Source organism: Aythya ferina (genome assembly GCF_964211825.1).
Source record: "Aythya ferina genome assembly, chromosome: 19".
NCBI lineage: Eukaryota > Metazoa > Chordata > Aves > Anseriformes > Anatidae > Aythya > Aythya ferina.
In genome coordinates this window covers 2,148,160-2,173,635 of record NC_140309.1, presented here as the reverse complement: position 1 = coordinate 2,173,635, position 25,476 = coordinate 2,148,160, and the positions used below count along the sequence as shown (strand labels likewise).

Genomic DNA, 25,476 nt, shown 5'->3' with positions numbered 1-25,476 from the left:
TCCTTGCTTTCTTTCCCCCTCTGGCTCCCTCCCAACCCATGGGACTGCCCTTCTGGGGTCTGGTGGTCCCGGGGAGGGCTGCTCTCCCCCCCACACACACTTTTGAGGGTACTGCTGGCAGCGGGTGGGTCTGCAGACACCCAAGCAGCCGTTCACATCCTGCTGCTGACACTCCCTGCCCGCTCAGTACAAAGTCTGGCTCTCCGGAGGGGAAGACGGGCTCTTTCCCCCCCAGCAAAGGCTGGGGTGAGGCCACATTGCACAACCGCCCGTACCGCCTGTTCCCAGCCGGCGGCATGGCTTGGCTCGGCTCGGCCCCACAGAGCCCCCGCCTTCCCACCACGCTCCAGCGAGCAGGGACAAAGCCGCAGGTGCATCGCCCCGTCCCGCGCGGGGCCGCCGGCTGCCGCCTCCTCTCGCCCCTTCCCCAGCCCACCGGGGACGTCCTGCAGCCACCGCTTGGAAAAGCGCTGCCCAGAGGCAGGGCAGAGCAGGCGGTTTCGCCACTCCCGGTCCGACACCCCCGTGGGCAGGCCGAGCCCGCGGCGATCTGCAAGGCTCCGGTTCCCCGGCCCCACCTGGCCCCCGATAAGGATCGGCCGCGCTGCGGAGCGGAGCAGCCCGGCTGGGGCCGGCCCGGGGCTCCCGGGGACAGCGGGGCGCTGGCACGCGGGGCCTGCGGGCAGGCGGTGACCTTGCTGCCTGCAGGCGGAGGCCGGCAGCGAGCACAAGGAGGCCTTTGAGGGACGCGGCCCCCCCCGGTTCCACCCCCGGTGTCAGCTCTGCCCTCGCTGGCTCTGCGACAAAGGCTGCGCTGCAGGGCCGGGATGCCCGGTGCGGCGAGGCGCTGCCTCCGTTCACCCGAGCGTGGCTGCGGGGCACCGACGTGCACCCACGTGCTGCCTGCTGCGGCGGCTGCGTCCTGCACAGCACAGCACGCGTCCCCTCGGGGCGCCATGGGGAGCAGGGTGCGGGCAGCACCACGCAGGCCTGGGGGAGTCCCTGGGCTGGCAGAGGTCTGGGGGCAGCACCGCACATCCTCGGTCCCAGGTCCCAGACGGGGTTGGAGCCCCACGGGGACAGGGACAGGGACGGGGACAGGGACGGGGACAGCTGCCTGCATGGGGCCGGGAGTCGGACGGGCAGTGTGCGGGGACACGTGGTGTGATGTGGGGACAACGGGGGGACACGGTGACACACCATGGTGCACGGTGACACACACACGGTGACACACACACGGTCACACACACGGTGACGAGGCCCCGTTCTCCGAGGCCCGCTCCCGGCGCTGAGTCACGGCGCCGCCGCCCCCTCCTGCCGCCAGGGGGCGCGCGCAGGCAGCGGCGGGGGCGGGGCCGCCGCTTGTGCGTCACGTCCCGCGCGCCGCCCGCCGCCGCCGCCGCCATGCTCCGCCGCCTGCCCCGCCGCCCCCTCCCGCCGCCGCCCGCCGCCCGCTCCGCCGTGACGTAAGGGCCCGCCCGCGCGCGGGGCGAGGGAAGGAGGGAGGGAGGGAGGGCGGGGCCCCGCCAGGAGGGGCGGGGCTTCGGCCATCGCTTGTCCCCGCCCCCTCGCCGTATGACCCCGCCCCCTGCCCACGGTGCGCGCCTCTCAGGGCCTGGGGTCGCGCGTGGCCCCGCCCCCTGGCCGCGTGCCAGCACTGCCCGCGGGAGGGGCACCCCGGCCCCCGCCCCCTTCCCGCCCCTCTAGGCCCCGCCCCTTCGCGGCCCCACCCCTCTTTGCCCCGCCCCCTTCGCCCCGCCCTGACCGCCCCCCCCCGCAGGGCCGTGCCCCTGTCCCACGCGGCGCTGGGTCCCGCGGGGCCGCGGCCGCCCCTGGTGCTGCTGCACGGGCTGTTCGGCAGCCGCGGCAGCCTGCAGACGGTGGCCAACGCGCTGGCACGACGCAGCGGCAGCCAGGTGAGGCCGGGACCCGGGAAGGGGGGGACGGGGAGGCCGCGGCGGTGCCGGGCGATGCCCCGGGGCTCGGGGCCGCGGCCGCCTGCGGTGCCGGTGCCGGGGGTGACGGGGCGCTGCCCGGCAGGTGCTGACGCTGGACGCCCGCAACCACGGCGGCAGCCCCCACAGCCCGGTGATGACCTACGAAGCCATGAGCCTGGACGTGCAGCAGCTCCTGGCCCGCCTGGGCGTCCCCAAGTGCATCCTGCTGGGACACAGCATGGGCGGCAAGACGGCCATGGCGCTGGCCTTGCAGCGGGTTGGCGGGCGCCTGAGGCCGGTGGCGGGAGCGGGCCGGGTGGCGGGACGCTGTGGGAAGGGGGTGGCGACCGTGAGGTGGCGGGTGACACCCGAGGGAGCTCGGGGACGGGCACGCGGAGCTTTGCGCTGGGGCAGGAGGAGGCTGGAAGCCTTCGAGGAGCCTTGCCGGGAGCCCTGCGCCTGGCCCCGCCATGCAGAGCAGGGCTGGGAGGTCTCGGCTCGCGACCAATGTGCCCCGCTTGTGTCCCCAGCCAGACCTGGTGGAGCGCCTTATCTCCGTAGACATCAGCCCTGTCTCAACCACGCTCGTCTCCGAGTTCTCTGCCTACGTCTCCGCCATGAAGTCAGTGAACATCCCGGCTGGTCTGTCCCGCTCTGCAGCCCGCCAGCTGGCTGACAGTCAGCTGAGTCCAGTGGTCCAGGTGGGAAGTCCTTCTGCTGGAATGGGGCTTCTGCTCCTGGCCTGTCCCTGGGACACTGGGCTTTAGGACCACAGTCGCTGCTGGGCTCTTCCCTCTCCTGCTAGCTCGGTGCTGGCCTGTGCAGCTGGGCCGCCAGGGCAGTGGGGGACTTGGCACACAGAGCCTGTGAGGCATGCGGGGTGGGCTGGAGGGGACAACGCAAGGTGCCAGCACATCCTGAGGGCGCGTTGCTCTCACTGATGAGCGTGTTACCCACCAGCACGTTCCCCTTTTGTGGCAGCACCCGCAGCTGAGGCAGTTCCTTCTCACCAACCTGGTGGAGGTGGAGGGCCACTATGTCTGGCGTGTGAACCTGGAGGCTATCTCCCACCACTTGGAAGATATCATGAGCTTTCCTGTATTCCACAAGCCGTACCCTGGCCCTACACTCTTTTTGGGAGGATCCAACTCACCCTATATCAGGTGGGACTGGAAAGAAGTCTGTGGCTTGACCCCTCGTGATCCTCTGCAGCTGCTGAGGGTGCGAGGAAGTCCCAGGAGGGGGGAGGTCCTGGAGTGAGCCCTGTGCCTCCAGCAGCCGGTGACACCAGCATGCTGGAGAGTGAGGAGGAACCTGGGGGCAGCCCCAGGCCTTCCTAGCAGTGAAGGGAGATGTGGTCAGAGCTGGGCTAGCCCTCTGCTTGGGGAGTGTGAGGGCAGACATCTGGACAGGCCTCTGACCACACCTCCCACCTTGTGTTCACTCGTCCTGCAGTTCCAAAGACTACCCAGAGATCCAGCGCCTCTTTCCCAAGGCAGATATCCAGTTCATCGAAGGTGCAGGTCACATAGTCCATCAAGATAAATTTGAAGACTTCATCACCGCTGTCCTCAATTTCCTGCCACCACCGTAGCACTGGGGACCAGGGTTTCTGCAAACATTGTGTGAGACCTGAGGAGCCCTGGGCAGTAGTGCAGGGCTCCTGGGCTCTGGGCAGAGGGGCTCATCCTGGACCAGCTGCCCCCTTCGCAGTCCTAGGACTTCTGCCATCCCCGCACACATGGAGCCGGAGCTGAGACACATTTCCATGCCCATCCCTCTGAGTTCTCCTGCAAGCTCTCTGGGACACTGGTGGCACTGGCCCAGGCCGCAGCCTGCCTGCACTGCGGTGTTTCAGACACTAGGAGGAGGCAGGAGGGTCTTCTCCTTCCTTACTGCCAGACCACCTGGTAGCGGAGCTGCAGAACTTGCAATAAACCTGACTCCATGCCAAGGTAGAGAACGGTTTGGATGTGGCTATGGAGGAGAACGGGAGCAGTGGTGGGCACAGGAATGGGCTCTGGCTCGCCTGAGGGGACGCTGGTGGGACTGGGGCATTAGACATGGGTTTAAGGAACCCTCATGGCTCCCAGAGGGAATCACATCCTTCCTCCACCTCCAGGCAGTGTGAGGACATGGAGGGAGCTGCCTCCTGAGAAAGGCAACGCTGTGGGCCTGCAAGGAAGGACCAGTGGGAATACGGACACCCACCCTGCTTTGGGCTTGATGGCCTGGGTAAGGGAAGGCTTTGCATTCACTTTCTTTCCTGAGGGACTCAGCCAAAGGAGACGGAAACCTGGAGAGCATGCAGACTCTGGGCAGAAACTCGAGATGCCGAGGGACAGCAGGGCATGAGGCAGCTCTGTTGTTGCATCCCCCTCGTGCCAGAAAAGACAAACCATAGCTCTTGCACAACTCGGGTAAGGACTAGAGGAGACGCTGTCATAGAATCACAGAATTTCACAGAATCACAGAATTTCTAGGTTGGAAGAGACCTCAAGATCACCTAGTCCAACCTCTGACCTAACACTAGCAGTCCCCACTAAACCATATCCCTAAGCTCTACATCTAAACATCTTTTGAAGACTTCCAGGGATGGTGACTCCACCACTTCCCTGGGCAGCCTGTTCCAATGCCTCACAACCCTTTCAGTGAAGAAGTTCTTCCTAACATCTAACCTAAAATATCCAAATTGGAAGGGACCCGCAAGGATCATCAAGTCCAGCTCCTGGGTCCTGGTGTCCCAGTGGTGCAGAGAGCAGATACACACTGAGCAGTCGGGGGCCTCCAGGAGGGCAGCCCCAGGCAACATGTGCCCAGCCACCCCCAGGGTGGGCACCCCCTCTGATTTCCGCCCTCCCACCTTGCTCAGAGTGGCCGCAGGAACGCAACACAACAGCAGCTACTGCTGGCCATAGTGACCATCCACCCACCACAGGCTAGAGGCAAAGAAGAGGTGCTGTCTGATGTTAAAAACCCTTTATTAGATGACAGGTAGAGTCACAGACAGGGTGGAAGTGGCTGTCGGAGATCTGTCACTGCTGGGGAGATGCTTCACAGGCTCTGCTTGACTAACATCTCTTCACCGTTGCCATGTTTGCATTCAGTGCTCTACTGACAGGCATCCGCTGCTCCCTGGCAAGACTTTGCTCAGAGGTTGCAGGCCACAAAAGGAAAGGAGAGGAGACCATGGACTATTTTATTCCAGTCTGAGGTTGCCTAGAGGAAAGGGCAAAAAGAACTGGTTCAGAGATTTTTCTCTGTAGAAACACACAGTTCTTGGCCTTTACTCCAAGGACAGAAAAGGAAATTTTCCTTAAGTGCATTGCTCTGAAGCGGAGCTGAGTTCCCCTTGAGTTTGAGTCTTCTACTGTATCACTCCCAAATTCAAACACTTTCTCTGTCCATGGCTTTTTTTTTTTTTTTTAAAACTCATCGGAGAACATTAGACCAAGACGCCCCCCTGAAACAGGTGCCCAAGGAAGTTGTTTTGGTAGCCTGTATCTCCTGTAGCCAGCTGGGAGATGGGGAGCAAGTCAGGCCAGTGCCTGGCACCTACTACCAGTACTCATGTCCTTTGGACATACAGCCTAAGCTGTGTGGTCTGAAGCCAGGAGAGATGGGGAATTTATCCCTGCTCCTGCCCTCTGACAAGATTACCAGGTTTGGGCCACAGAGAAAAAGCTGCTGTAGAGGTGTGAGGTGAAGATACTCACGGCAGGCAGATCAGTGGCCTGGGAAGAGATAGAACTTTCTGAGCATTGTAGTCCTTTCTTGTGTTGGCAACTGCTTAGGGAAGTCTTCAAAGGAACGTTGGACCTGGGGTGAGAGAATGGGGAGAAATGAGGACACTCCCTTCCCAGCATGGGAACACCGTAGGGAATCAGGAGGCATTCCCAGGAAGGTGTCTGGTGGCACAAGGGGTGCCATGGGCTGCACCAACACTCCAGGTTCTCACACACCCACCACACAGCATGATGCTGATACCCCTGGAGATCCAGCTGATTTTCCAGGCCAAACCAGAGCACCTGGGCCCCTTTCCTCAGGAGTTTGCTCCTGAGGCCTGCAGAGGAACAGCCTGCCCTGGCCAGAGCTCTGCTTGGAGCTGGGCCCTGCTCCCAGAGCAGTATCTCTAACCACTGCGTAGCTGCATCTGCGTTTGACTGCAGAGCCTCACCTTTCGGAACAACTCCTGCAAGTCACTGTTAAAGGCATGGCTTCGAAACTGCTCTACCAGTCTCTGGATAAAAATGGAGCCTGTTACTGGGCTTCTCCAGGAGATGGTATCTGGGGAGACAAGAAATGCCAAGTGTCATTTCCCTGGTGTTCTCCACTGCCACAGTGATTAACACTGGGTGCTACAGCAGGAAACAGGGTCACCTTCTCTGGGATATTTGTATTTGGCCTATCTGACCTGCAGGATAAAGAATGGGAAAAGGACAGAGCATTCCAGGGAGGCTGGCTGTGATATATCCTCCTCAAGCCTCTCTGTCCACCCTGCTGCCAGCCACACTCCTGATGTGTGCCAGCTGGCATGGCCTGGAGCCATCTGACCGAGCCAGACTCCCTGCAGGAGACAGCTGTCCCCAGCCAGTCGCTGTGGTGAGATAAATGGGCTGGGGAAGGTGTGCGGGCAGAGCTGGTGAGGAGGCTGGGGTGAGGGCAGGCAGCCAGGCAGGCTTCCCTTCTGGGGAGCATTGCAGCACCAGGGTGCCTAGTGCATGGGTGAGAGCAGCCCCAGCTCAGAGTGTGCCAGGAGGGCACAAAGCTCCAGCCCTGGTGCCGCTCACCCAGACAGGGCTCAGGGCCTGGCACAGCCATGTACCCTGGCATCAGGGCACATTGCCCTCTCCAGAGGCTGCTCCAACCCCAGGGCAGTGCGTGCCAGAACACCCGATGGAGAGGACCCCCAGGCAACCTACCCCAAGGAGGTGGTGTGGAATAGACCCATGGCACGGGGAATGGCAACCCTGTCCCCCTCACCTCCCCTCAGACAGGAGAACTATCTCCCAGGAATTGCTTACCAGGTGTGGAGGAATATAAAGTGGCAAAATCACTCTCCAGGTGAATTAATCTGAGTTTTCTACATTGCTGTTTTACAGTGTTCGTGCTGTCTGAGCTGAGAGCAGGCATCTTGGAGATGGCCGAGTCAGACACCAGCACCGCCCCACTGTTGTCTAGGAAGATAGGGCCAGCCATCAGTAGTGGGGTGCCCCAACCTCACCCCGTGCTTGGGGCAGACTTGCCCTGGGAGAGCCTGTCTGGCTTGCTCACCTGACAGGCACCCCACAGTGGGAACTCACCTCCACGGCAGGACTGGATAATAACCACCTTGGGTTTGCCAATCAGTGCCTTGCAGTGCTTGTTGTTGAAGTTCTCATATATGGTGTCAAGGGAAAGGATGTCTGTGGTCTCATCTCTGCTCTTGGTTCCGCAGAGCCCAGTCCTACGTCCGTGGGACATGAACACCAGGAAGGTGCTGTCAGAGGTCAAATGATCTTTGTGACCTGCAAAATCCTTCATGACCACGTCCATCTCCTGCAAGCCACAAGGCAGAAGGAGCATCACACTCCTGTAATCAGCTGTGTGGAGATCCAGCCACCAGCTGTCAACAGGAGCCAGGGACAGAATTGTTCCCATGGTGCCTGAGATCCCCCAAAGCCATGTCTACTCTGAGCCCCCCATGACCATTGCACACAAGGGTCTCCACACCATTTGTGGGGCCAGTGCCAGCTGCTTTGTACAGTCCTTTACCTGGGAAGTTAAGTTTTCATGGAAGTCCACCCTGTAGCCCAGCCCCTCCAGCAGCTTCGTCATTTCCTTCACATCCACTTCAGCCCCCTCTCGCTGGCTGAGGTACTCAAACTCTGTGTTGCAGATGAGCAGAGCCCTACGGGTTCGTGTCTCCCGTGGCAAGAGTATGGGATAGATCTGTGAGGAGGGAGGGAGGTGGTGCTCAGCTGTGGGTGGATGAAGGGGAATTTTCTTGGGAACAGTGCGGAGAAGGCCCACGGACACAGCATCCACACCTCCCTTTCTCTGGGAGATCACCCCAGAGCTCCTGCTCCTGGGCCAGGGAGTACCCTTATTAGCCCTCGCCCACTCTGGTGGGCAGCAGGTCTGTGCTCCGGCCCTCCTCTCATCTCCTCCACCCACAGCACCTGATTTCCCTCTGCTTCCTGGATGCGCTGGTACTCGCTTAGGGAGCACTGCCGGATCCACTGCTGGCCCTGGATGCTAACGGGGGGCTGCACACCAGGGGACCCTGTAAACACAAACTCCCGCGGTTACATGGGGAAGGACAAGCAGGGGCTGTCACAGGGCATGAGTGGGCAAGCAGAACCAGACTCTGCCACACAGGTGTCCCTGTTCAGTCCCACAGGGGACAGCCCCCCAAGAGCCTTGTCATCGCTGCATGGCAACGGGGACCCACTGCCACAGCGCAGTGACACTGGGAACTCCCAGCTGCTCCCATGTCTCCCTCCAGCACCCTGCAGGAGGCGCCCAGCGCCTCATCATGGCTGGGGCAGGCCACAGCCCCGTGTCTCTCACCCGAGCCAGTGGCCAGACCCAGCTGCTCCACCAAGGTGTGATCATGCTTCCTGAGGCTGTCGATGAAGATCTGGCTGGCCTTGGAGCCCTTCAGGCGCACAGCGTCAATGAGGCAACGGGCCTTGTCACCTGTCACTGCATTGCCTTCTTGCACCTCATCCACTTCTCCCTGGCTCAGCACCTTGTGGGCCAGGAGGTCATCCAGAAGCTTCGAGATCACCGGCTTCCGCACACGCTCCACGAAGTCCGCGCGCACCCTCAGCAGCTCCTGGTCTGCAGGGTGGCCACGTCAACACCCAGAGCCCCCGCAGGCCACAGCTCCACCGCCCTCCCCAGCCGTCCCCTCTTTCCCATCTCTTCCCTCAGCGCACCCGAGGGTGTCCCCACCGCCCCACAGCTTTTCCACCAGCCCCGGGCGCTTCCCGGGCCGCCCCCCGCCTCTCCCCGCTACCGCACAGCCGCGGAAAGCGCCCCGGGGGGACGCGTCCCTGGCACGGGGCCTCGCCCGGCTCCCCAGCCCGCACGCTGCCGGGCGCTGCGGTGCCCCGGGCCCAGCGGGCCGGCAGGGCCGCACTCACCCGCCATCCCCCTGCAGCCGCCCGGGCTGAGGAAACCGAAAGCAAACGCGCCCCAAACGCTCCCGCCCCGCTTCCTGCCTGGAGCCCTGACGCGGCCCGCCCGAGCCCCGCCGCCCAGCAGCGCCCAGCAGCGCCCAGCAGCGCCCAGCAGCGCCCAGCAGCGCCCCAGCAGCGCCCCAGCAGCGCCCCGGCCGCTCCCCGCCGCGCACAGCCCCAGGGCCCCGCCGCCCGCAGCCCAACGCCTCCCCTCGGCTCGGGAGGGGGCCCCGCGGCCCTGCCACCGGCAGCAGCCCCCGGGCCGGGCACAGGCGGCCGCAGCACCGGGACCCCCAGCCCCCGGGGGCCGAGCGCGGCCCGCCCTGAGGTGAAGGCCTGGCCGCGCGCTGATTGGCCGCGGCGGGACGCGCTGTGATTTCTCATTGGGCGCCGCGCGCCGCGCCCCGCCCCTCCCCGCGCGCCGCGCCCCGTCACGGGATAGGCTTGCGGGCGAGCAGAAGGGCGGGGCCCGGCGGCCGGCTCGGCGCTGGGCGGGGACGCGTTCCGCTCGCTCATTGGCCGGCCGTGCCGGCGGCGCCGGGCGCTGATTGGCGGCGCCGGGCGGGGCGGTGGGGGCAGGGCGGGGAGCTGCACGCGGCACGGGCGGGAGCGGCGCGCGCCGACACAGGTGAGGGCCCGGGGGGGGCGGGGGGGGGCTCCGGGGGCCGGGGCCGGGGCCGGGGCCGGGGCCGGGGCCGGGGCCGGGGCCGGGGCCGGGGCAGGGGCAGGGGCAGGGGCAGGGGCAGGGGCAGGGGCAGGCCTCCTCCCTCCCTCCTCCCTCCCTCCTCCCTCCCGGGGCAGGCCGCCGGCAGATCTCGCCCCGTGCCCGGGCGGCTCCGTGCCCTGCCCGTGCCCTGCCCGGTTCCCTGCCGGCCCTGCCTCGCCCGCGGTTCTCCGCTCGGCCGGGGCTGCTCAGAGCCGCCCTGGTCCCGGCGGCGGGGCCGATGCCCACAGGGTGCCCGTCCCGGTGCCTGAGCGGGGCCGGGCCCGTCCCTGTGGCCGGGGGGCTCCTGCCGCCAGCCTCCCCGAGGCGCTGCTGTTGGCGAGGCGGAGCTGCCCCCGCCCCCCGCGGCCTGTCCTGAGAGGGAGGGGCGGCCTCGGGAAGCGGCCGGTCGGTAACGAAAAGGGGCCGGAGGTAAAACGAGCTCGTTCCCCGGGCACGCGTGGGGTTGAACGGGACGAGCGCGTGGGGCTGTGTCGGAAGTCACTGAGTGACGCCTGGCAAGAAAATCCAGCAGCGTAAACTGACCTGGAGTGTTTTCACACGGGAGGAAGGTGAGCGGGAAAACATCTCCATGCTGTGTACCTGCACAGGCTCCCAGGGTGAATGCGTCCCGAGGAATTCATAACTGGCAAACAACTACAAACAAAAGTTTGTACCTTTTTCTTCCGTCCTTGCTGGCCCACCCTCCAGTGCAGCTTCATTGACCCACGGTTCTCCGTCTGTTGGAGAGCTTCGGGACTTGGATGTGGTCTCACCATGGCACTGCCGTGTGTCGTGGTGCGCAGGGAAACATCAACGTCTGGGAATTTGGACAGCGGTGAACGGAGGAGAGAGACAATTTAAAAAAATTACCTTGCTCCTAGCGAGTTGGGTAACAGATTAATTCCTGCTGGCAGTCCTGGCTCACCCCCCAGGATGTCTGTACCGCTCCTGAGCTGGGAGGAAGTGATCCACATGCCCTGCTCTGATGCTGCCGCATCCCGCTGCCCCTCCCAGCTGTCCTGCGGAGGCGACCGCTCTCCCCGCGGCCCAAGGATAGGATTTCCCTGCAGAGGGGTCAGATGATTAGCTTATAAATAGTAAAATGCCTGTTCAGGACTACGAGTGGCGTGGTTGGGCCGCAGCCTCGCTCCCTGCGCTGCTGCTCTGCCTGCCCAGTGAGCGCAGCCTCGTCTGCACCTCGGAGTGCGAGCCACCTCCGAGCAGTAAGGGGGACATTCCGTCCGAGGTGGTGAACTTCTGCAAGCGTCGGCCTTTGAGGAAGGAAGCTGCCCCGCTGCGAGGCACTTTGGCTCTGCAGCCAGAGCTTTGCAGCTGTTTGGAAAGGCTGCGGCCGTGGCGATGCCCTGCGTCGCTGTTACACACTGAGGTGGTCTCCGGTTACTTGCTGGTGCATTTAACTGGGAGCCCGAGTTGAAATGAAACTGAAACACGTTTAGTGGTTGAATCCCATGTGATATGTGCCTGTTTTCGTGCAGGAGAGTGTTTGCTCATGTGGGGGAGCCCTCTTCTGCCCAACCTTCCTTGAGTTGAGGTTTTGTTGTGGAGCCGTACCCAGCTTAGCTCCTGAGCTGGGGGAGCTCCTTCCCCTTCTGCGGGGAGCTGTGCTGTGCTAGGGACTGGGAATGGCTTTGTGTGGCTTTGCAGCATCCCTCTGCAGGCCTGATTGATCTGTGTGGGGTAGGTTTGAAAGCAGTGCCATGGCTTTGACAGGGGATACAACGACGGGAAGTGGCAGAAGCAAAGCTGAGGAGGTGGCTCCTGCTCTTTGTAGTGGCATTGACCTTGTTGTTGCTTTTTGTTTTGACTTGGTTGCTCTTTCTTGGTTGAGAGATTACCTCAAATTTCTTCTTCAAGAGGGAGTAGCCTGCCCATGACACATCTCTGGAGAGGAGAGTTACACATTGGTATATTCTGATCCAACTCACATTAAGTTACCAGCCTCTGAAGGTTCCTTTGCAATTGTGTCTATTTGCAGGCACCTTACTCCTTTTAGCCTTTGGTTTAGAGCAATACCAGTCTTCCTTCCCTTGTGGATTGTATCCCTTATCTTCTAGGTGGAGCACTTGCTCCACAGCACGCTTGATACAGCTGATCTCATGCACTGGAAAGCCCGTGAAGGTCAACTCTGCTGGACGTGCAGAATGAGTTTTGCATTTGCCGCCACTTGTTTTCCTGGGGAAGAAAATGTGGCGCTCTCTCCTGCAAGGGTGCAGAGTTGGTCGGACTGGAGGGCTGGTGACAAGGACTGACAAGCTCAGCCTCGGAAATGGACTGGCCAGGAATAAGGTGGATGGGGCTGTTCCGATAGCAAAGTGCGGCCCCGTGCTGTTCACCTCCTGCCTGAGGCTTCGCAAGAAGCCAGATCTGGTGGCATTTGCTGAGGCAGGCGACTGCTGACTGCAGGCGGCTCCACCCCTCTCTGGAGGAGTCCGTCCTGGCAGCAGAAACATGGGTGGAAAGTGCTCGCAGCTTACCTGCTTGGGGGCAAAGTCTTGTATCTGAACTTAAGCCCACATTCATGGTAGTATATCCTCTAGAGCTTTCTTCCATTCCGTAGCTCGAGCAGCGCTGACTAGGGAGCGGACTTGTTCCTTTTCCAGCCCGGCCAGTTCTTCGTTGCAAAATGAGGTTTTGGAATTGCTCACTCCAGCAGAGCGTGCGGGGACACGGCACTGCTTGCGAGTGACAGCTTTATGGTAAGGACCCTCCAGAACCAATTCAATTGCTTGCTCTTTGCCAGTCTTTCTCTGATGTTCTCTGTGGAAACTGAGAACTGCTCGGAGCAAAGGGTGCAGTTTGCATTGTTTCTTCTGGAAGCTTCAGAGGCTTTTTTGTGTTTCAGCCTAGGAACTCGTTAAAGTAGCCAGCTTTCTCCTAGTGGTTGATTTTCTTGTGGCAACCCAGCATCAGTCTATTCAGTTGCCTCTGTTATTTCAACTGCACTGCCTGCCTTCCCATTATTATTATTATTATTATTTACTTATTATTTTTTTTAAGTCTTTCGAAGTAATCTGCGGAAGCACACTTTATTGCTGGTGCATGGCTGGCATTCAGCACTCAGCACCGTGCGCGCAGCATGATACAGCCAGGCAGGAGTCTGTTTGGCTATTGTAATGTGGAAGAGAGAAGCTGCTGCCTCGCTGAGCGTCTCGTTTACGAGGCATTGCGCCCAGGTTTGAGGACACCTCACCAAGGGTGCTCGGTGAGAGCGCAGCCAGCCATGGCACAGGCAGGCGCCTGCTGCAGCACAGCTCGCCTGGCAGCACTGTTACCCAGTGGGCCTCGTGTGGCCCGGGATGCTCGGGTGGAGGTGCAGGTGGATGTCTGGAGCCCTGCAGTTGTTGCTTCTCACCCCAATCAGCATCGTCTCAGCTTGTGCTTACTTCTGCTTTCTGACCTGACAGCATGCCCCCCGCTCCTACCTCCCACCAGCTGCAGCTGCCCTGGTGCCTTTGGTCACATCTCTTGTTGTGGCAGCCTGGATTTCCCACAGGCTAAAACGCTCCAACCTTAGTGAAAACTTTGGAGCAAGCCCAGTGTGTCTGGGTGCAGGCTGTCTGGACGCCTGTGCTGCCCTGACTGTCGGACTTAGGCAGATGGAAATCAGCCTTTTCAGGCAGGGAGGCTGCGCTCGGGCGTGTTTCTGTTCCCTAAATGGAGCAGGCTGAGCGTTAAGGGTGAGATGGCTGTGTTTGGATGTGGGGAGAATAGCAGTAGCGTTCTTCTGGTGAGCTTCGTTTGGTGAGCAACTCTGGAAGTATCAGAGATTTCTTAAGAAGCTATCTGCTGAGGCTGTGCCAGCTTTACCTTACCAGCAGCCTACACTTAAGTGCAGTTGTTGAAGCTTTTGGAGCGCTGTTGTCAACCTTTCTGTACCTTCAGGTAGGTCTGGGGCCTTGGCAGCCCCTGGTCCTTCTGCAGCGCTCCTTCCATGCGCAGTGATGGACTTCAGGGTTTGTCAGAGCCTGATAGCTCTGTCTGTGGGAATTGCTCCCTCTGATGTTACAGCTCACGTTTACTTAAAGCTGAGGTCCTGGGGATGCGGGGAACCACCAAGGTGTGATCTGTGTCAGCTCCTGGGCAGCCCTTCCCCTGCTGTCCCACTGGGTTGGGACCCTGCAGAGGGATTAACTCTCCTGTTTCAGGGGTATCAGCTTTGCTTTCTGAGGACTTGAATCTTTTGTGCTTGCAGACAGCATGCCTCATTCTCCTCTGCAAACATCTCTCTCACCTGTGCGAGGCTGTTCATCACCTGCCTGGTATGCAGGGGAGAGCTCCTGCTTCTGGAAGGTGCCAGCACCTCATGTTTCTTTGTCAGGGGAGCTACTAGCCTGCATTTTTCATTTCCACACCCTTCACAAGTGGCTGACAGAGGCAACCACCCTGGGAAAGGGGAGCTCCCCATGCCCTGCGTGCCTTCTTTGAGGGCCGGGAGTTCCCCCATGGATGTGTGTGAGCCCAGCAAGGGTACTCAGGGCCAGGAGACACCTCGGGGCCAGGAGACACCTCAGCACTGCTGGGCTCGGGTGGGTGCTGGAACTACGCGGTGCGGTGCCCCCGTACAATGACTTATTACCAGATCTCGGGGAGTTTTATCATCCCCAGGACAGCCCAATGCTGAGGGCCTGTGTATCCTTCCCTCTCCCAGCTCCTGACCGCTGCCCTTTATAAGGGCCTTGTTGCCTCTAACACAGAAGGTGTCTCGGGCTCTGAATGCGTTACTGATGTGTGCTGGGCTTTGATGTCCACAACCAGCTGCCTATGGGAAGAGGAAGTCCCTTAATTTCAAAGGAGAAGTGCTCATCTAAGCTGTAAAGTCCCTATTTTCTGGGGGGTTTTGAACCTGTAAGACGTCACTGCACTGGCTGCTGTCACCAAAGGCACACGCGGGGTGTTGAGCAGGAACACGCGCCCTGGCAGGAGGGCCCGAGGTAAGGGAAGGGCCATGGTGGGACACTCCAGGGGCTGCGGGTACGTCCAAAAATCCCTGAGGGGCCCTGGGGCAAGTCCCAGCCTTTCCCTCTAGCTTTTTCAGATCGCACCACGGCTCAGGGTGATGTCAAACGCTCCTCGGTTCAGGAAGCCTTACAGGCACTATCCTCGGCAGTGGTGCCTTGAAGAAAGGCGTTGCTGTGGCTGCTTTTCTCCGATCCTTCTACTGGTGTGACCACCTTGGTCCTTCAGGTGGGCGTCTGCAGTGCCAGCCATGGTGCGGGGGTCTGGGGGAGGCAGCATCTTTTAGATACTTGTCCCAGGATAAATTGTTCCTTTTCTCATCTCTGAGTGGCTGCATAATGTGGTGGCACTGTGAGCATCGGGCTGCCAGCCCGCAGTGAAGCCCCTGCAGTGCTCAGAGACGAGTACACAATCAGAGGAGGAGCTGAACGGGCAGCGCTTCTTTATGAAGGATCAGCCGTGCCCTTTAGCGTGCTTGCAGCTGACTTAAGCCAGCATGCAAGGTGCCGTGGTGCCGTGCTCGGATTGGGGTGGCTCAGAGGCATGCTGCAGGGACCTGGGCAGTGGGTGCAGGGCTGGTTGTGCCAGTGGGCAGGTGACTCGCACCGCTCCCTCCCGTCCTTTGCACCTTCTTGGACTGACACGAGATAATTTCTTACCTGCTCTGTTCTTTGCTCTTTCCCCTCTCCTATTTTAAAAGCTAATGTCTGCTGCCTACTGGCTATGCTCCCTGCCCTTCCTCTCCCAGGAGTGTCGCCCCTGGCACGCCAGCAGGCAGACTGATTCCCCTGCTGCCTCTGCCTCCTGTTGCCATCGAAAGGGGGTGGCCAGGTGCCCCCGGATGCTGGGTAAGAGAATCCTAGACAGAGCTGGCTTTGCTCAGCAAGGAGAGTAGATGGAGATTGTTTTCATGTGATAAAGCCGTTCAATGCAGAGGTTCTGTGCAGATAATCCAGCTGCCTCACTAGAAAGCAGGGTGCTTTCTCTGCAGTTGCTAAATGAGACGAAAGAGGAAGTGAAAGTGTTTCAGTACTCTAAAGCAAACTAACAGTTTTGTTTGATAAAGCGCACACATCATGAAAAGTAACCCTCCCCTCCCTCCCTCTCCCCTTCTCTTTCCCTCTCTCTCTGCTGCATCAATAGCTCTTCCTGCTAGAGGAATTTCCAGCAGTGTGACAAACGATACAACCTGTGGGCTTGTCTTCTCTTTTTTTGCAATACAAGAGGAAGTTACTTGGACTTCTCAGGAAAGGTTCAATAGGTCTGCTCCTCTAGTAGGAGGAAGTCACATTTTCAGCATATTTTACTAATGACAAAGCAGCCAAAATCAAAGCCTGAACGAACACCCAATACACACAGCAGAGTTCCCTGGAGCACAGGGCACCCAGAGGCAGGATCCTGATGTGCTCATGCTGCAGGTGGCTGTGCTGCTGCTCCGGCTTCCCCTCAGTGCCCCGAAAAGTCACGGAGCTCCAGAGTTACTGGAGCAGCGATTGGGAAGCAGGATGCCTTTTCCAGCACCGTGCCTCTGACTTCTCTCAAAGACACAGCTTTCCGCTCTGCCTGGTTTTCATTACTGCTGGTATCCAGAGCTATTGTGTTGCAGCCCTGGGTGCTAGCTTGTGTTGCAGTGCGCGTGTTGAAATGAGTAAGTGGTGCTGGGGAAAATCTGGCTTCAGCTGAAACTGCTGCTGGGTCTGCCACTGATTTCAGCAGGCCTGGGATATCAACTGTTCGTGTCAGTGAGGCGCTGGCGTGCAAAAGGTGGCTGTCTCGGATTTAAGGAAAAAAGAAAAAAATCCCATTGCCTTCTGAGTTTTTTGTTTGTTTGTTTGTGTGCTTTTGTATTCAGATATAGCAAGTCTGATGTATTTCATTTTTGGCCTAAATCTCTTCGAGGCAGGAATTCAATGCTGATGAGTTTTAGTGCAGTCAGTTACTTAAGGTAAGTGATCGTAGTCACTGCTCCTAGCGTAAAAAGAGGTTTGTGTTAATTGCAGCAGATGAGTGTAAATCCTTTGGCTCCTTTTAGCATTGAGCTTGTCATGTGACTGTCCCCATGCCCTGTCCTAGGCAGCGGGGAAGGTTCTCTGGGTGTGAATTTGTGCAGCTCATACTGTCAGATAAGCAGGGGACTTGCTATATATATCGAATTGTCTTCTCTTTCCTTTTATTGATTGGCTAGGGATTTCCCTTTCTAAGCATGTCTGTTGAGAGGACGTCATGGGCAGTACTGTTTTTAGAAGTGGTTAAGCTCATGGTAGAGGGCAGGGGCCATAGCAATTAAGTTCACCTGAATTTGCTGTCCTGCCCCATGGTTCGAGGTGAGTTGGTTCACAAAAGCAGGTTAGCGTGCAGCACAATCCTTTGACGTGATTTTCACTGCTAAAGCACAGAGCTGTTCTGAAGGCTCCAGACACCTGGAAATGAAAGACCAGGGACTCCAGGCTAATCTTCTTAAACCAGAGACTTCACAGGACTGGGGGTGGAAAGGGGGAATCCTTAAAGGCCGATGTAGGTGTTGCTTGGGATTGGGAGGGTACAATGAGAGACCCAGCCTGGCGCGAGCCTCTTAAGCAGGTTGCAGAGTCCCCTGCTGCATGCACCTGGCCGGGGACAGGGCAAGGGGAGGTGGAGGCTGCTGTAGCTTAACCAAGTGCCCGTAGGCAGCTGAGCCACCAAACCCCACGGTGTCTCAGGACAGGTGATGTTACAGGGCATCCAGTCACCCGGACAAACAGCAGTACTGGCTTTCTTTTAGACACTTTCCACTGACTGTCACAGCTGGGCTTTGGGTGCTTGCAGGCGGGTGCCAGTTTAGATGTCAAAGGCACCCTGCCTGGCCTCTGGCTCTTACCGAGGGGTATGGTTCTCCCATCCGTCCTGCCCTCCTCCTGCTCGTGGCAGGCAGATGCCTTTGACACCCTAAGACTTGCAAATTAGCACCTGTTGGGGATGTTTATGTACCTGTGTGAAAGTAATAGTAGTTGTATCCCTAACACCAGCAGAATCTGGGCTGAGTTTGTGCTGCTGCTGTTTAGTTGACATTATTTTAAAATACCCAGGTTATTGGTAGGAGCTCATTGCAGCCCAGGTGCCCCAGAGAGCTGTGAGCTCAAGGAAGCTGGGGAGCAGGGAGAGATGGGATTGGCACATTTCAGGACTTCTCTTTTGATTTCTGAGCCTTCTGGTGCATTTGGGTCACATATTTCAGGCTTTTTTTTTTTTTTTTTTTTTTTTCTTGTACTCACAAAGACTGTCTTTCAAAGAAAACACCAGCTGTCAAGGACATTACAAGTTGATGGGAATTAAAATGCATAGACTTCCGATGAGTAAGAAAAATGAATGTTTGCAGGGAAACCAGGTTGAACAGTGCTTCTGCAGCCTGGAGACTTGGGATGTGACCTCAGTAGCACAGTCACCATTTCCTTGAAGTTGTTGCTGCTTCCTTCCTGAGATTGAGTTAAATCTGAGAGCGGAGCAGCACGGAGAGGTAACAGGGCTGCCAGAGTCTGAGTGACTGGGAGCTCAGCCGCCTCCTCCACTCCCTGAGGCACTTAGGGAGCAGCATGTGTTCCCCAGGGCAGCCCGGCCCCTGAGAAACCCTCCTGGGGTCCTCTGCAGCCCCAAGCAGCACCCATGCTCTGGTGGGTGGCAGGGGCTCTGCGTTCCTCCCTGGCTCAGGCCTGGCTCTGGAGCTGCAGGCAGAGGATGGGGAGAAGCAGGCGCCTAGAGTGCAGCTGGGCCCAGTCCATCTGCACTGCTTTGGGTAGGGACCAGGCAATTGTACTTGAATAAAGGCCTGATTGTGACTTGAAATGTCCCAACTGCTTTTTTAAAGAAAAGCAAACAGAACCGGAGAATGGGCTGGAGTTAGAGGGGGCGTTGGAAATGCTCACCAAAGTCCCTCTGCACTTCCCATCTCCCTTCACTCCGGGGCTGTGAAGTCCAGCACAGAGCGTCAGTCTCAAGCCCTTTCTGTGCCTGGTCAGGAGGGTCCAGAAAAGGTCAGGAGGGTCAGGTGGGGTGGGGGCCCTTTAGGGCCATGGTTTGGGGTTTCTCTGAAGGCCACTGAAGTGAATGAGCGGCCTGCTTCGCCCTCTGCTGCTCTCAGCTCTTCCGCGGCTGTCACCGGAGATGGATCGCTGCAGCGATAGCAGTGCGCGGGGCCGGTGCCAGTCCCTGTTCTCTGCCAGTTCCTCAGGAAGATGAAGGAGGTGGCAGAGGCAGCCCTGGCAGGGGAGCATCCCCGGCGTGCTGCTGCCACCTGGTGCCACCGGCTGCCCCCGGCCCCTCGGCTGCTTCCCCTGCAGGCGAGGCATTGCGTGGCACCGCCGCGGTGAGAGAAAGGAGGTGCTCTGGGTACGTGTGGCTGTGTCAGCGGTCACCAATTTCCCCTTGAAACTGTGACTTTGCTGTCATTAATGTAAACAGTGGAGCTGATTGGCAGGCAGGCATGCTGCTGAAATTAATTATGTGTAAAGTCATTGCAGTGGCGGATGGATGGCAGTGCTCCTCAGGGGTCTGGCAGAGCACAGGCTCTGTCTTCGTCCCTTGTCATCCTGCACACTTGGGTCACACCTGGCTGGCCTCTGCCCCCAGAGGCATTTTTCAAATCCTGGCGGTATGTTCCTCCCCCAGGCTCTAATCCCATCTGCTCATTTTCACCTTCCAGCTCTCTCCACGCCCCATTCTCTGCCCCAGCATCCTTCTCTCCTTTCTGCTCCCTTCCTCCCCCCTCAGCCCCTTTTGCTTCTGCCTCGAAACTGCGGTGCCCCAGGGCAGCCGGCTCAGCTCAGGCCACCCCCTCTCAGCACACTTGGCTGCTCTGCACACAGCTCTGGGATCTCCAAAGCTCCCGTCTTCTTCCTCCTTCTCTTTTTCTGCAGAGGATCTTGTTTCTTCCGAGAGAATATGAAGTGCAGTGCCAGCGTCCCTTCGTGCCTCCCCACACTTCCCGCAGCACTCTGCTCCTTTCCCTGCGGCAGGCACAGCATCTCTTTGCACCTCTGCCCCCTTCCTGTCTCATCCGCCTCTGAATCCTTGCCCTGTGCAGTAAACTGTGTGGTCTCTTGCTTAAAGCAAAGCCACCTGTGCTCCTCTTCACCTCCCATGACTTTTTCCTTCCTTCATTACACCCCCCATGCACAGCCAGCTTGGGCTGACATCCCGCATGTCTCCAACCCATCTTTCCCCCTGCACCAGAACTGCTGATACAAAAACCTTGAACTTGGCAGGCTCTCAGATTTATTCTTACCTCTTCACCACTCAAGAGGTTCAGCTCCCTGGCTCCTGCAATCCCTTCCCTGACCTCACTCTGCCCCTTCCCACCCTCTCTGCTGCTCTTCCAGCATCTTCTGGGATTCACCTGGGTCTGCTCGTGGTTCTCGCATTGTCCCATGCTCTGCCTGACCTCGCCTACAGGCTCGCACCCAGCCACCCTCTGCAGGTGGCGTGCACGTGCTGTTTCTCCCCCTCAGTGCCCAGCTCTCAGTCAGGCTGCTCACCTGTCCCGCTGTCAGCTGTGAGAGTCCCTGGCCACTGGCAGCACTGGGCCTCCTGCCCAGCACCCATGCTCTGTGCTCGCTGGCATGGAGCAAGTCCCCAGTCCGAGTGCTGTTGGCCTGCGTGTCAGCCCAGGTTTGTGCTCTCGTTTGCGTCTGAGCTCTTCTGCAGAAGCTCCAGCACAGGGGGTACAGGCGGGGTCTGGCCACCGCAGGTGTGCGAGCTGGCACTGCCATGGGCCAGCTTGGAGCAGGACAGACTTCAGACATCCTCACTGCACAGCTTCAACTGGGCTGAGAGAACGAGGCTTGGAAACAGCCTAATCCAAGTATGGTTTTGAGGGCCAAAAGGTGAAGTTCTCCTTAGGAGGGTGCTGTGCAGCCAGAAGTACTTACAACTTCGGCAGCTTTCCCCTGTCTCTCCACGATCCTGGATGTCCTGCTCTGGCCTTTGGGTGCAATCCCTGTGATGGAAGCCTGGGTGCTCCTGCTTTGAACGCAGGAGGAGCTAAACCAGTTTTCAGAGACGTCTTCTGATGGTTCTCTGTTAACACGAAGCCTAACAGTCTCAGGGCATTTTAATCATGAGCCAACCCTCCGATCAGGGAGGGCAGGAGTTTTGCAAGCTGTTACTTGCTACCAGCTGCTGCCGTGGCAGTGGTGGAGCTGAGGCAGTTCAGCTCTGGGGCAGTGCCTGCGGGTCTGTGTCCTGCTCCTCATTTGTCTGGAACTGAGGAGGTGAGACCGTCCCATCCCATCCTAGGGGTGGGTGATGCTTGTGCAGCGCTGCAGGGCCAGGGACAGCACCCTGCTCCACAGGAGAAGGTTTCCTGCCTCCCAAATCCCGCAGGAGCACTGACTTTGAACATGAAATTTGCTGTGTGATCCCAAGCCGCTGTTCTCCAGGTACCAGCAGCCAGAGCTGCAGGGTGCTGAGGGCACCCTGGGCAGCACTGCTTACCCAGAGACCTGTGGGGATTCGCTTAGTCAAACTGGAAGAAAAGATATCTGATCCATTTTAAATCCTGTAAGCTGTAAAAAGGCTGGCTTTGTCAGAAGCTTGATGGAATTTATCTAGTTCTGAAACTTCATCTATCGGTAATTGGATTGAGTTATATCCTTGTCAGCAGAGTTGCCCAGAGCTGAGCATACTTTGCATAAAAACTTAAACATACTCAATGGTTTTTTAAACTGCGTACATGAGCTTGTTTTGCTTCAGATTACTTTGGTCCCTCTGCCGTGTGCTTGCTGTCTGCACTTTGGCCACCTGAAGGCAGCCCCAGTCCTGGCCCCATGATGCTGGGGACAGGGGCACGATGCTGGGCTCATGGGGGCAGAACTGCCCTCGGGTCACCACCTCAGCCAGTGCCCCATTAGGTATCGCTGCGGCAGGCTGCCTGCCCCCTCCTTGTTCCTGCTGCCCTTCTTCACCTGCCGGGTATTCTTGCTCTGCTGCACTCGTACCCAGCCCTGGTCATGCCCACACACAGGTAAATTGGGGTACTTCTTACTGCAGGGTGAGCTGAATGCTTTGGCCCGCTTGCCATCATAATTCAGTATTGTGGAGATGGTTTTGAACCCTGGTAGCCCAAGCTTTTCTTTTGAATGTTTATTGATCAGTAAAAGTAAAAAAAAAAAATCTTGTTGTTGAAGACCAGCTGTTAGAAGCCTTCATTAGGAGCAACCCTGGGACCTGCAGTTTCACTTAAAATAACAAAGACTATTCCGTACAATCCACTTTGCATGTAACTGAGTGGTCTGACAATTGTATTTTTAGCCTGTAATTAGTTGAGAGGCCTGAGATGGCTGGTTTTTTTTCATTTGGGATCAAAATAAGGCTAATTGGACTCCTGGTTGTTTCTTCTAACATCCCCTGTTTAATAATGGGACTGTTTTTTGCCATTAAGTACATTAGGACTAACTGCACTGTTTTCACTGAAATTAAACCAAAACCTCAGCCTGGGGCAGGTGCTGAGCATGGAGAGCCTCACTCCAGCTGCAAACAACCGCCGGCATTTCCTAAGCGGTGCAAAAGAAGCCACAGGAAAGGCAAGCTCCCATCTTGCCTGGGGTGTGTGCCGAAATCTGCCCCGGAGCTTTGCCTGTCGTCTGCTGCCCTTCCCATCTCCCTGAGCTCCATCAGCATGGGAAACCTCCCCACGTGCGTGTGGATGGGCACAGCTCCTAAACCGCCGTGCTTCTCCCTCCCAAAGGACTTCATTCCCTGTAACATGCCAGTGGCAGATGCTCACAGGAAGCTCCTCGGTGGTGCTTTGTTATTATTTATTATTTATTCCCCATTCCCTAAGCCTACATCACTGCAGTGAATCAAGCTGCACTGAAGACAGGGCTGTTAAGGTTTTCCTGAGCTTTTCCATGCAGCTGCCATAAATAGGTGCTGGCTGTTTATTTTCACAGTCCTGAGCGAGGCAGGCAGATGCAGAGAGCGAATGTTTCTTCCCATTGTTGACAGCCTAGCTGTTAGCTCGTGGTGTCAGGTTTCTCAGAGCACACACGCTTGATGCGTTTGGATGTTGACTTGCAAAGTCAAACAGGTGTTTGAGCCTGGAGCTGGAATTAAGAAAATTCCAGGGGAATTTTTCCTCTGAGGAGAATGGAACCAGGCTATTTGGCACCCCCAGCATTGCTCCCAGCACCTGCAGCAGGTGAGGGCAGAGGTTTTGAGATTAATTCCTGTCCCTGTCCAGTGCTGCTTCGGTCTCTGCCTCTCTGTTTTGCACTAAGAGAGACAAAGGTCCCTTGAGGAAATAACACCGTTGTGTAACGCGGTGTGCAATAACCTGCCTGAATCACGTGCGCAAGAGGGCTGTGGGGAGAGCAAATTAAGGTTTTATGGGAGCTCTCGACTCTGACACTTCCTTGTTATCTGAGGGCTTGGCTCCAAGATTAATAATCCTGGAGAAGGATACAGGCTATAAAAACATGAGAACAACATGAATTGTTTTCCTGCTTCACCCAACCCAGGTCTGTTGGGCAGCATTGCGTGAGCGCTGGGGAGAGCAGTGGGCATCGTGCTCTTACCTCTTCCCCAGCTTCATCCCTTGCCTCTGCTCCCCTTGTTGTTTATGCCCAAGCCAAGGTGGGCAAATTAGCCTTTGGCCAGGCCTGGTGCATCCCCTGCAGCTGTGATTTTAGGGCAGCTTCCGACCTGGTGGGCTTAAGCAGGATTTTAGGGGAACTCGGCCTGCATGGCGTGCTGCTGCACAGTGTATGACCTCTGGGGAGAGTGGGGCAGTGGGACAGAGCCAGCCCCACGCAGCAGCCTCCGCGAGGAGGAGGAGGAGGACCATGCTAAGTCCTGAGGCAGCAGACAGCATCAGCAAGGACAGCTTTGAGGTGCAGGTGGAGGAGCACGTGAGGCCGCGCGAGTGAAGCTGTCTGCAGGCCCCGGGCTGAGGAGGACAGCCAGGGGCCCGGGGCCTCCCGGTGCCTGCAGGGCCTCCCGGCTTCCACAGGCCCTCTGGAAGGCCTTGCCTGGTGCTGCCCCGGCCTGCCCAGGCAGCGGGAGGAGGCGGCCACGTTCCTGCGTGCTGAGCTCACACGGAGCAGCCTCCTCTCAGCCTCCTCTCGGCCTCCTCTCGGCCTCCTCTCGCCGCAGCCTGGCGGTGGCAGCTTGGAGGAGCGGCCTGGCGCGGGCTGTAGCTGAGGAGAACTGCAGTTACAGCAGTTACACCAACTTCTCGTATGAGGGAGGAAGTGAGGAGCTGAAACAGCCATTAGCAACGATTTAATACATCGGTACAAAGCGTACAGCAGGAAAAGTACTCATGTGTCATTCATCGTTATCAATAATTCAGATAGCTTCAGATTAGTGAACAAAGAGTATTAACATTTTACTTCCCTGGCTAATTATGCTGTTCACCTAATTTGTAAGTCCCTGCCTGGCAGTGGCTCCTCCTGGTGGCATAGTAAGCTACCACCAGTTGTTTTTCTCTATATGAAGTCTGGTGTGAAGTGGCTCTTTTGCTAAATAGTGTGAAAATCCGTTTTAGTTAGAAAGAGATAAACTGGATCAGGGTTTGATATTGCAGTATTTGGCTTTTCTGTTTCCCTAGGACAAAACCCAGGGAGGTTGTGGAGTCTCCTCTGGAGATATTCAAGGGTCATCTGGATGCCTACCTGGGCAGCCTGCTCTAAGGAACCTGCTTTGGCAGGGGGGTTGGATCTGATGATCTTTTGAGGTCCCTTACAACCCCTTCAGTTCTGTGATTCTGTGAAAACACTCATTCCCATTGTTGTTTTTCATGCTTTGCTGAAACTTGGTTACCTGCTTTTAGATGTAAAGGAATATAGCAGATAAGTTTTGAACCCTTTCTAAAGCTCCCTTCCTTTCTCATTGTGTGTGTGGCAAGACATGAGAAATTAGCAGAAATTAGCTGAAGCACGAGGGCAGTTGCTCCTTCCGGATGGCGCTGCTGCAGGCTGTGAGCCCTGGGGCAGGGCAAGAGCTCCCTCCAGCACGGCCGTGTTCCTGGATGACTTGCATGCTTCTTGTTCTTGGGGAAGATTAAATTTCAGAAAGGAATTCTCGTTGCTGGCATTTGGTTTAGCCTTCTGACGTGTAGGTGTGAAACCTCACGTAATTCTGTGCTTGGAAAGAAATCCCAGAGCGGAGGGAAAGTGCTCAGTAGATGTGCAGAAACTCTGCTGTGTCCGATGCAATGCCTTGATGGTGAAAGGAGGAGTAAATCACATCAAAGAGAAGTTTAGGCCCTCTCCAGTTCCACATTTTTTGACATTTACATTTTGTCTGAGGAGGGAAGAAAATCTTCACATGAAATGGTGGCAAAACTTACCCAAGGCATTGAACATCCCTGGAGCTTTGGCACACTACAGATGGCTGCTTGCTGCCAGAGGCTGGGTTTGGTTGGTGAGCTCAAAGCCACCTTCAGGCTATATTTAAAACTGAATATTTCTGGAAAAAAAAAGGAAAAAAATAAAAAGTAATAATTAAAAATTGGGGGGGGGGCGGGGAGTGCAAGCGACACACGTGTGCTCTGCTTGCATTTGCTGAGGGTGCTGCACAGACGCATGAGTGGCACCAGGGACATGGGCACACGGTGCACAGCAGTTGTGGTGATCTGATACCTGAAATGTCCCACAAAGGGTCCTCCGTAGGTCCTTGAACCCTAACAACCAGGTCTTTCTTCCCTCGGCTCCCTCAG

General features: G+C 57.7%; 3 protein-coding genes across 7 annotated transcripts in view; 2 read left to right on the top strand and 1 right to left on the bottom strand.

Moving 5' to 3' along the window:
• The first annotated feature begins 1,354 nt into the window (after window positions 1-1,354).
• Window positions 1,355-3,897, top strand: ABHD11 (abhydrolase domain containing 11). The gene is made up of 6 exons (XM_084492766.1): window positions 1,355-1,466; window positions 1,781-1,916; window positions 2,041-2,214; window positions 2,468-2,638; window positions 2,919-3,100; window positions 3,393-3,897. Exons 1-6 carry the CDS (start codon window positions 1,405-1,407, stop codon window positions 3,529-3,531), a joined length of 864 nt encoding a protein of 287 aa, XP_084348892.1. The 5' UTR covers window positions 1,355-1,404; the 3' UTR covers window positions 3,532-3,897.
• A 1,004-nt stretch (window positions 3,898-4,901) lies between these two features.
• LOC311421167 (caspase-1-like) lies at window positions 4,902-9,191 on the bottom strand. 2 transcript variants are annotated; one of them, XM_084492765.1, is made up of 9 exons: window positions 9,068-9,191; window positions 8,490-8,762; window positions 8,099-8,202; window positions 7,692-7,868; window positions 7,241-7,475; window positions 6,962-7,114; window positions 6,115-6,224; window positions 5,654-5,756; window positions 4,902-5,156 (listed from the first exon to the last, which is right to left on the bottom strand). In XM_084492765.1, exons 1-8 carry the CDS (start codon window positions 9,072-9,074, stop codon window positions 5,664-5,666), a joined length of 1,152 nt encoding a protein of 383 aa, XP_084348891.1. In that variant the 5' UTR covers window positions 9,075-9,191; the 3' UTR covers window positions 4,902-5,156; window positions 5,654-5,663. The 2 variants fall into 2 exon arrangements, with proteins under 2 accessions (XP_084348891.1, XP_084348890.1); XM_084492764.1 differs by lacking the exon at window positions 6,962-7,114 and having other exon boundaries at window positions 9,068-9,171.
• Window positions 9,192-9,681: 490 nt separating this feature from the next.
• Window positions 9,682-25,476, top strand: part of MTMR4 (myotubularin related protein 4) — a 53,243-nt gene continuing 37,448 nt past the window's right edge. The window contains exon 1 of one of the 4 annotated variants that reach the window (XM_084492760.1): window positions 9,682-9,731. The gene's annotated coding sequence lies outside the window, so the exon portion shown is untranslated. Of the gene's footprint in view, window positions 9,732-9,970; window positions 10,379-12,387; window positions 12,527-14,695; window positions 14,762-25,476 lie in introns of those variants that run through there. The other 3 variants (XM_084492759.1, XM_084492761.1, XM_084492762.1) reach the window with 3 other exon arrangements.